The sequence below is a fragment of the Manacus vitellinus genome, unplaced genomic scaffold, assembly GCF_001715985.3.
Source record: "Manacus vitellinus isolate BGI_N305 unplaced genomic scaffold, ASM171598v3 scaffold_32_pilon, whole genome shotgun sequence".
Taxonomy (NCBI): Eukaryota; Metazoa; Chordata; class Aves; order Passeriformes; family Pipridae; genus Manacus; species Manacus vitellinus.
In genome coordinates, this window is record NW_021940460.1 from 2,127,022 (window position 1) to 2,137,911 (window position 10,890).

Below are 10,890 nucleotides of genomic sequence, written 5' to 3' on the forward strand. Positions count from 1 at the left end.
GAAGGAAAGGTAAGACATTTGGACACTGGACAATCTGAGCATTTCTCTTATTGCTCTGGCACAAGACAGACAGGAGCCTGTCCAAAGTATCATCTGTAAGGATAAAAAGTGAGAAAAGGAATGCCAAAAAGGAGAAAGAGAATGAATTTTTTAAAATCTATTATAACCCTCTCCTCCCACTTCCATCCTCTGCTGGAGTGGGGGTGGGCTGAGATGGTCAGGTTTGGATGTGATCCATTCAAAATTCCTATTTCAAGGAGATGGCACATCATTACCCTGCCTGATCTTGTTGGAAATGATAGAGCTTTTAAAATAACTTTACTTAATGGTTTTAATCAACTTTTAATTAATTGTTTTAATTAATCATAACCAATATCTATTAATTATAAATAGTGTGTTATTCTTAAATTGCTTACTCTTAATTTCTCTTATCCAGAATTCAGCAAAGTTGTCATAAGGTACTTTTGTGGGCAAATAGCTTGGGAAAAGTTATGAAATTTTAAGTTTTGATAAACTAACTCTGATCTGCTTCAGTGAACAAAGCCTGGGAGGGAAGGATGGACTGTTGGACATCTGGAATGCAGAATTTATGGACCACAAGGACGTTTTGCAGAAACAAAAAGATAACAAAGAGACTCAGTATTTGTGTTGGAAACTCCCTAAGAGAGGAAAAAGATCCTAAAAAGACTAAAAATATGAACTAATTGACATGAACAGTGAAGAATTAATAACCAATAGTGGATAGAATACTGATTAATGAATGAGAATTATGTAATTCAGAACCAATGAACATTAATTACTTTGCTAAAATGCATAAAGAGGTGGAAAAGTTTTACATCAGGGTCTGTGTGGAGGCCAAGATTTTGCTGGTCACACACAAACTTCCTGACCAAGAATAAAGTAATTTATGCTTATTAACACTAAAAAGAGTTTTATTATGCTGATAATTTTGGAAGGATTTAGTGACAATTTGGCTTTTTGACCCTGATCCTCTGGGAAAGGTTTTCCAGGGGCTCATGACAGAGGAAAGAAACCCACAGGTATAACAATGAAAGTCCTTTTCCTGTTCCAGCAGGATGTGGAGTCTCCTTTGCTTTTTCCTAGAGGTTTCCAAGGGAATTCATTAGTTCAGGATGAAGCTGTGTTGGGATTTCCAGCAGGATCCCAGAATGTGCTGAGTGTGTGGTTCCTTAACTCACCTTAATTCAGCTCCCCACTCTGATGGTTCCAGGGGACAGTGGCATTTACAGGAGACTGGAGGAGCATTTCAGTGATGTTTTAGGACACAACATCTATCTCTCTATAAATATACACATAAAAATATGGAATATCAGCCAGCCTGCTGGGGCTGAGGGTTCTGCAACGTGACTGCAACCCATAAACAGCCCCCAGCCAACCATGTGGAGGTGTTTATTTACCAGAATTGGGATTTAACAGGCTGGCTGGGGGATGTGAGTGTCACCACAAGCCTTGTGACAGGGAAATAAAAGTCCTCCTGCTGAGTGGGCACAAGGTTTTGGGGCATTGCTGAGCACAGAGGTTTGGGGGAGCAACCCCTTCATCCCATTCCTGACCCCTTTGCTGCTCTGGCACCTTGAGGAGCAGCACAATCTGGGCCCTGGGGACATGGAATGGGACACAGCAAAGTGGGAACAGAAAGGATAGGAAGGCTGGGAATGTGTCTGTGCATGTTGTTTGTTCTGACAAAAGGAATAATTTGGAGAGATACCATCTCTCAGAACTGCACAAAGGAGCACGTGGAGAAATGATTATTTCTCTGCCTTTTTTTGCTGTTTCTCAATTTTCTTATTTAGCTCTTTGTTCTGATACATTCTGTATTATTTTAGCTTTCCTGAGTAATTGTGTTTTTTCCCTTAACTTTGGAAGTTACTTGGGAAAGAAGGGAGGGGGGGTGAAGATAAGTCAAAGCTGTTAAATGAGAAATCTATGGCTAATTAAGGCCTGGCTTTGCTAATCACCTTAGAAATGAAGTTATCAGTTGAAAAAGCCCAGAGTTGGTGCAATGAAAGTTTGGAATGGGCTTTTCCCCCCCTCTTTCCTTCTGTCACAATGGATTCAGAGATTAAAAGTTTACCTTGCAGACAGATCTTGACACCATGAGACATGTTGTCTCTTTGCATTATCTGCAGGAGGCTGGAGCTGCTCTGGGATGGATTTCAGTTGGAATAGTTAAAATTTGGCAAAGTTATAAACAAATAAAGTCAGGATCCTTTAATGGGAGCTGTCAGTGTTCATCACAGATGTCACAGCACACTCCAGCTGGAGCTCCATGTCCAGGACAAGAGGGAGTCACTGTCTCTCCTTCTCCTTCTCCTTCTCCTTCTCCTTCTCCTTCTCCTTCTCCTTCTCCTTCTCCTTCTCCTTCTCCTTCTCCTTCTCCTTTTCCTTCTCCTTCTCCTTCTCCTTCTCCTTCTCCTTCTCCTTCTCCTTCTCCTTCTCCTTCTCCTTCTCCTTCTCCTTCTCCTTTTCCTCCTTCTTTCTCCTTCTCCTCTTTCTCCTTCTCCTCCTTTCTTCTACTTCTTCTTCTACATCTTCTGCTGCTTCTGCTTCTTCTGTTTCCTCTGCTTCCTCTTCCTGTTCCTCTTCTGCTTCTCCTCCTCCTCCTCCTCTTCTTCTTCTTCCAGTAATAATAGCAACAATAACTATTATATTATAATTGTTGTTATAATTCTTGTTCTACAGAGTCCAGGTGCCAACACTCTGGTTTCCCCCTGGGGGTGCTGGGACAGGACACCACCCTGGCACTGCTCTGGCTGGAGGAGGAGGAGGCACCAGCCCCATTTTCCCCTCTGCTCTTGCAGAATTCCTTTTCCCCACTATCATCTTTACTTGTGCAAAATCTGAGTTCCCTTGCAGGGCTTGCAGTGAGGAGAAGGGGGATGTTTGAGTTCTGCTGCCATCCCAGGGGAAGCAGCTCCTGCCTCACTGTTTGCTGTGTCTTCCCCTCCCTGGCAGTGGGCACCACAGCACTGCTCCACTGCCTGCAGGAGCCTGGGGAGGGGACCAAGTTTTCTTAATACTTATGCATTAAACCTGTATTTTCCAGGTTTTTCCCTGCTCTTTTGTTAGAGCTGTGGCTGTGCCTTCCCCTGTGGGTGTCCTGTGCTGCTCAGTGGTGCTGGTTGGACTCCAGTGCTGCTCCCCTGCACCCAGGAGAGCCCCAGGGGTGGGCAGAAGGGACAGCACAGGGTGCAGGAAGCAGCTCTGACCTGCTGGAAGGATTGAGGTGGGGGCCAAGGCAGCAGCCCCTTGTGCTCAGCAGCATCTGAGCATCCAAACCCACCTCCTGGAATCATGGAATCACAGTCATAAAACCATTAGGGTTGGAAAAGCCCTCCCAGCCCACCGAGTCCACCCTGTGCCCAGTGGCCACCTTGTCCCCCAGCCCAGAGCACTGAGAGCCACCTCCAGTCCTTCCTTGGACACCTCCAGGGATGGGGACTCCACCACCTCCCTGGGCAGCCCCTGCCAGTGCCTGACCACCCTTTCCATGGAGAAATTCCTCCTGATGTCCAACCTGACCCTCCCCTGGCACAGCTGGAGGCCGTTCCCTCTCCTCCTGTCCCTTGTTCCCTGGAGCAGAGCCCGACCCCCACCTGTCTCAAAACTCCTTTCAGGGAGTTGCAGAGAGCAAAAACATCCCCCCAGGGCTCCTTTTCACATCTGCAGAAGCTTCTAGAAAGTGGATTGTCAGTGCAGTGCCAGCTGTACTCGGACATTTCACTGCTTGAGACAAATGGTTCCTTTTCCACGTTGAATTCTTAGGACATTTTGCTTGGAAAATAATTGCAGGTGTCTCACCCAGCAGCTTTCTGCAAAACACATCAAAGATCTCTGGGTGATGGATTTGTTTTCTGTTTGTTTCCCTGGGATTTCTTCACTAGAATTCAGTGTTAGCTGGTTATTTATAAATGCCAGCCTCTTTCCATGGGTTTTGATCCCTCCTGTGTGTGGAGTGATGGAGACATTATTGAGTCACCCTCATTCACTGGAGGGGGATGATTCTATTTTTAATTCTGCATCAGTTTCTGGGTGAATGAATGGCAAGTTAATGGTCATGTGGGAATCTGAATGTCAGAAAACAAGGGGGAAACTTGAGACTTGCTCATCATGTTTAACCTATATCATATTTAACCTATATCAAATTTAAAATAAATATCATATTTGAATGTGCCTTTAGGGGCCAGCCATGGAGAGGGACTTGGGACAAGGACATGGAGTGACAGGACAAGGGGGAATGGCTTCATACTGAAAGAAAACAGGGCTAGATGGGATATTGGGAAGGAATTCTTGGCTGGGAGGGTGGGGAGGCCCTGGCACAGGTTGCCCAGAGAAGCTGCCCCATCCCTGCAAATGTCCCAGGCCAGGTTGGAGCAACCTGGGCTAGTGGAAGGTGTCCCTGCCCAGGGCAGGGGGTGGGAATGAGATGATCCTTAAGGTCCCTTCCAACCCAAACCATCCTGTGATTCTGATTTCATCCTTTGCAGGATGCAATATAAAGACTCTGCCTTGTTAAATAGGCTAAACATGAATTAATTTGACAACACCTATTTCTTTTATTAGTTTTGGTGTTCTGGTTCTTGATTTCCCAATTTCTTGATTAACCACCTAGTAGGAGATAATTCTTCAAAGGATTAGAAAAACTCCAGGCTGATTGTCCTGTTAATGCTGTTCTTTGCAGCAAATGAAGGGACTGTGGGTTTATTTGCCATGAACATGAAAAATCCAGTAGGGTTCCTTAACAGGAAGATAATCTCTGTGTTACAGGTCTTTTGTGGGACAAATAGGGACATAAATGAGGGTTCCCAGAGAACCTTCTGCCCTCAGGGTCTGAGAGCTACAGGCTGGGACATCAGGGCATGTGAGGATGGAGATCCACTGAGTCCTTCTGCTCCTCTGGGGCTCAGTCATGGTTAGTGCAGGGATAAACCAGCAGAACTCTTCAGAAATGCCTCGTAAAACCAGATTTTTTTTAAAATTTATGCTGACAGGTCAGGCAGATAGAAGTCTGGTCTTTCCTTGTGTAATTTTTGGATTTAATTTGTATTGATCTCTCTGGAACTGACTCATGGATGTGTACACAGGCACTCAGGTTACTCCAGTCGGTGAATTTCCAGGTAGTTTCTACAGATATTCCAGAAATTTAAGAAAGTTGACACGAATTACTTAACTAAAGCACAGAAGAACAACAGTGGGACTGTGTGACTGGAGGCAGGCTGCTGGAAAATGACATTTTAATTAATTTTACAGTTTTAAAATAATTCTTCTGACCTCAAATCAGGATAAAACCAAACAAATCCCCAAACCTACAGAACCAGGTGGTGCTGAGGTCACCCAGGACTGGCAGGTTTATTCAGTGTTGTGGTTGAACCCAGCACCTTTGGGAGCACCCAAGGGCAGAACTCAATGTTGTGATTTCACCAGGAGGTTGAGAAATTAAAGAACTGAGCAGGCAAGAAACACAGGCAGTTCCTCTCTACTGCCTTGGGAATAAAACTTTATAAATATATATATATTTTTTTCCTTTAGAACTGCTTTGTTCCAGTCTGGTTTGCTCTGTTGCAAATCTTGGAGCAGACCTGGAGGGCTTGGCTGGGCAGAGGTGGGGTGTGGAAGGATGGGAGGGATGATGACCCTCTCAGAGCTCAGCTCTGATTTCAGTCTGCAGGCAGGAAATTGTATTTAAAAGTCTTCTGAGAGGTCAAACAGCAGAGCAGGAGCAGGATGGGGTTTTTCTGCTTCACGTTCATGCACAAACTAATAAAATGGAGCTTATTTTTGGTGTGGGCTCCTCCTGCAGCAGGAGAGAGAACAGCAGGCAGAGCACCAGCGAAGGTGTCCTTGTTTGGGTCACCTGGGCTTGGGACATGCACGTGCCCTGCACTGGGGGGGGCTAAAACTCCCCCTCAGAGGTGCCCCCGGGGCAGCTGATCCAGGCAGGAGGGTCCTGGTGCTGCTGGAAGAGCCAACAGAGCAGGGCCGGTAAAAATCCGGGAGCACAGATGGGAGGAAAGGTGGTGAGCCTGGAAGAGATCCCAGAAACACTGGGTGTTATAATAACTGTGCAAAATGCTAATGCAGAGCAGGCTGCAGAATAGGGAACACTGGCATTGTTAGGCCTGCTTGGCATGTGTGTTTGGAATGGTTTCCTGGTGTCCTGCAGACCTGGCTGTAAGGTAAATAACTTCTCAGTGGTGACAAACAGGGAGGGAAGAACCCAGGTGTGGCAAGTCTTCCTGCAAATTCCCTTTTCTGTGAGGTAAAAAGAAGATCTTAAAAGATTTGATACCTTGCAAAGTGTGATTTAAGGGAATTTTAAAGAGCACGTGAAAGAACAATAATGAACAAATGTTTTCAAGTGGGAGAAATCTGTCCCTGCCATATGTTCCACTGACTCATCCCTTCTGCAGGAGGAGATCTTGCAATGGTTTGAACTGTTCCAGTTGCTTAATCCTTTTTATTTGGGAGCAGCATCACTGTAAACTCAGCTCTGGATCCTACACGGTGTGACAGCAGCCAGGGAATGGCTGGAGCTGTGTCAGGGCAGGCTCAGGTTGGATCTCAGCCAAAGGTTCTTCCCCCAGAGGCTGGTTGGGCACTGCCCAGGCTCCCCAGGGCAGTGGGCACAGCCCCAAGGCTGCCAGAGCTCAGGGAGGGTTTGGCTGATCCTCTGGGGCACAGGGGGTGACTCTTGGGGCTGGGCCTGTGCAGGGCTGAGGGTTGGACTGATGATCCTTGGGGGTCCCTCCCAGCTCAGCACATTTTGTGATTCTGTGATCCTGCTGGAAATCCCAACACAGCTTCATCCTGAACTAATAAATTCTCTTGGAAACCTCTAGGAAAAAGCAAAGGAGACTCCATATCCTGCTGAAACAGAGAAGGGACTTTTGTTGCTGTACCTGTAGGTTTCTTTCCTCTGGAAAACCTTTCCCAGAGGATCAGGGCCAAGCAGCCACATCAGGCTATTCATGATATACCAGATCTTGGTATTAATGTGCCATCTCCTTAAAATATGATTTTTGAATGGACCTGACCATCTCAGCCCACCTCCATTCCAGCAGGGAATGGAAGTGGGAGGAGAGGGTTTATAACACACTACAAAAAATTAATTCTTTCTTTTTCTTTTAGCATTCCTTTTCTCCCTTTTTATCCTCAATGATCCTTGGGCATATTCTGATGATGATCCTTCCAGCATATTCTGTAATCCTGTAAAGTATAGAGTGGTTTGGGTTGGAAGGGACCTTAAAGCTCATCTATTTCCAACCCCAGTGCCATGGAGAGGGGACAGATTCCCCCTGGTGAGCAAAGGCCAAACGTGGCCATGGGTTTCCCCTTCCCAGCTCTGCTCAACCCCCCCCACTTCTGCCCCTTTCCCCTGCCCAGGGCGTGCTGCTGACGGTCCTGTGGGTTGTGTTGCAGGTGTGGCTGTGTGGGGGCAGCATGGAGGTCCTGCCCTGCTCCAGGGTGGCCCACATCGAGCGCAAGAAGAAGCCCTACAACAACAACATCGGGTTCTACACCAAGCGCAACGCGCTGCGCGTGGCCGAGGTGTGGATGGACGACTACAAGTGGCACGTCTACATCGCCTGGAACCTGCCCCTGGAGGTACTGAGGCTTTCAAATCTATGGGAAATAACTTTTAGGATAGCTTGCTAACACCTTCAGCTTGCCAGTATTCCCAGAATTCCTAAAAATGCTGTTTAACATCCTTTGTTAAGGATCGTGACAGACCAGGTGTCTGTAAAATGTACTGACAATGAGACACAACACTTGGTACAAGTAGTCAAAGTTGCTCAGGAGCCTTGAAACCCATCCAGAAGGGTCATAGGAGATGAGGAGGAAGATGAAGAAGATGAAGATGAGGGGTCTTGGGACCTCTGACTCAAATTTGGGAGGCGTGTCAAGGGTGGTACTAAAGGAGGGATGGGTTTGGAAGACAGTTCTACATCACCTGGAACCTGCCCCTGGAGGTACTGAGGCCTTCAAATCTATGGGAAATAACTTTTAGGAGACCTTGCTAGCACCTTCAGCTTGCCAGTATTCCCAGAATTCCTAAAAATGCTGTTTAACATTCTTTGTTAAGGATCTTGACTGACAAGGGTGTCTGTAAAATGTACTGACAATGAGACACAACACTTGGTATAAGTAGTCAAAGCTGCTCAGGAGCCTTGAAACCCATCCAGAAGGGTCATAGGAGATGAGGATGAAGATGAAGAAGATGAAGATGAGGGGTTTTTGGGACCTCTGACTCAAATTCAGGAGATGAGGCGAGGGTGGTACTAAAGGAGGGACAGGTTTTGGAAGGGTGTAACAGTACTAGGTAGTGCTTTGAATTTTTAATTAGGTAATGCTTTGAGTTGTTAATTAGGTAATTAATAAAAGCAAAAGGCTTTGGTAGCTCTGGAGTCAGGCTTTGGAAGAAATTAAGATTCTCGTGCATCCAACGTCATAATAAATAAAAGGAATAATAGTAAAACTCACAAATTGAGTCTTCAGGGGTTTTCTTTTAAGTGCTGATTTTAGGCATCAGCACAGCCAAGGCACCTTGTCCTGAGTTTTCACTTCACTTCTTAAAAACTTGAATTCTAGAGCATTTAGTGCCCCTGGTGCAGGAGAGCCTGAACCACCCTGGGTTGGTGGCTCACAGGAGATCCCCTCCCAGCAGCACCACGGGCAAGTGCCCCAAAACACTCTCCTGAAACAGCTTTGGTGGTTCAAATATTTCTGCACAGAAATGCTCAGGTTTTCTCAGGTCTGATAATGTTATCTTTGAAGTAAAACCCTCATGTCACAGCATGATGGAAAACCATGGGATCCCACCAGCAGGTCAAGGTGACCATGCCTGGAGGCACATCCTGCACGGGGACTGCTCGAGGTGGTGCCTGGCACTGCTGGGGAAAGCTCTGCAGGCTCCAGGAGGGCTTTGTGGAGATCCAGAGCTGCTGCTTGGGCTCAGCTCTCCGGGCAGGCTGTGTCTGATCTTGGAAGCCAAGGGCATCTCCTGCTGCCTGGAGCGCCCTGGGAGCAGCCCTGGCAGGGCCAGACCCCGTGTCCTGCTGCTGGTCCTGCCAGAGGAGGACAGAGGGGTGCTGGGGGTGGGGAGACAGGGATGCCCTCCAGGTTTTGGGGGGGATGAGGGTTCTGGGTGCCCCCCCACGTGCAGTGGGTGACTGAGGGCTGGGCTGCTCTCCTCAAGTGTGAGGTGAAACCATTGCCAGGAGTGTCCAGAGCCCATGTGAGCAGTTATTTCCAGCCACCCTCTTGGTGCTAAAAGTAACCCCCAAAATATTCCTGCTTGGCAGATCTCAGCAAAGAGCTGCTGGGATCCTGATCCTGATCCTGATCCTGATCCTGATCCTGCTGTGCTGCAGCAGCATCCTCAGCTGGCAGCATCTGCTCCAGGGCCTCTGGAAAAACAATACAGCCTAAAAAATCTGAGCTGCTGCTGCTTCCTGAGGAAAGGTTACACCTGTGGAGAGTTCCTGGCATTTGGAGCCACAGTAGTCCCAGAATTTGGGGTACAGAATTGGTGCCTGTGCTGCAGGTTGGTGGTCCTGGAGGTGCTGGAGAGTCCTGGGGTAGCTGGTATAAAAATAGGAAGAAATAGCTGCCTAGAGATGGAAGGAAAAGCTGTTTGCCCAGGGAGCTGCAGGAGGGCACTGCCTGCCATGGGCACTGCTCCAGGTGCTTGGGAGAGGAGCTGTAGGACTGAGGGAATTTAGGGATCTCTGAAAAGAGATTTCAAGACCCAAATGCTCATAAGTAGAGATCTTAAATCCTGATCTTCAGCCTGATTCCTGTTTAGAGGTGAGGCACCACCAACCTGCTCAGGAACAGCTTCGGAGCAGGGCAGGAAGGGCTTAAAACCCATTGGGAAGCTGCAGGTCCTGTAGAGCTTGGAAAAGGCAGCAGCACATGGATCAGCACTGGGGGTGGGTCTGGGTAATCCAAAATCAATTGGAGAATTTTATATACCCAGAAAAATCCAGATTTAATTTTTGAGCAGCCTCATTTGCTGGGGTGGGATTTTATACACGGAATTCTTTTGTGATGCCACTGAATTCCAACCCAAGGCAAACCCCTGCCCTGCTATTTGAGGTGCTGCCTGACTGATTTGTTGTCCCACCCCATTTTGTCCACTCAGATTTCAGCCTGTCCTACCTGTCTGCACTGAATCATCTTTATTTTTACCTCTGAGCTACCAGTGGTACATTAAAATGGTGTCTTTTCTCAAGCAGAGTGAATAATTCATTAGAAGATCATTACAAGCATTGTAATGGAAAATTGCTTTCCCAGTTGTATTTAATGATCACTGCAAAGACAAGAGCAGGAGCTAAAATAGAGTAGAAACCCAGACACCTGTAGGAAGGAGAAAAAGGGGCTGCAATGTGCCTTTGGCTTCCTTGCTGCTGCATTAGCTCCCCAAATTCCATGATGGAACAAGAGGTTAAAGGGGGGCAGCTCTCTCCAGCCCCTGCTCCCAGCTCCTATAGGATTATCCATCAGGGACAGCTTTGCTTTTAAATCTGCTCAAGCAGTGGCTTCCTCCATGTCTCCAGGGAGACTTTTTCACCCTGGAATTGTCCACATGGTCCAGAGGTTTTTCTGAGGTTCAGCCTCACCGTCTGTCCCTGTGGAATGTTTATCCCAAATCCTTGGCTCTTTATATCGGAATCTTCAACCTTTCTGCTTCTTGCTTTCCCCCCTTAGTTTCTACCTTTGAACCCTCCTCTGGTTGTGTCTCAGTGGGGTGACACCCCCATGGGGGGGTCAGGGAAGGGGTTTGGTGCTCAGTGCCCACAGGGGTTGGCATTCCCACCTTTTAAACCCCAATGTCCATTTGCTGCTGGAAGTCTGAGCCTAAACAAC

At 47.2% G+C, this 10,890-nt stretch overlaps 1 protein-coding gene across 1 annotated transcript in view; it reads left to right on the plus strand.

Annotated features, from left to right (window-relative positions):
* Positions 1-10,890, plus strand: part of GALNT17 (polypeptide N-acetylgalactosaminyltransferase 17) — a 214,314-nt gene that overhangs the window by 189,494 nt on the left and 13,930 nt on the right. The window contains exons 8-9 of the mRNA XM_029961230.1: positions 7,441-7,626; positions 9,393-9,565. Coding sequence (XP_029817090.1) covers positions 7,441-7,626; positions 9,393-9,565 — 359 coding nt within the window. The remainder of the gene's footprint in view (positions 1-7,440; positions 7,627-9,392; positions 9,566-10,890) is intronic.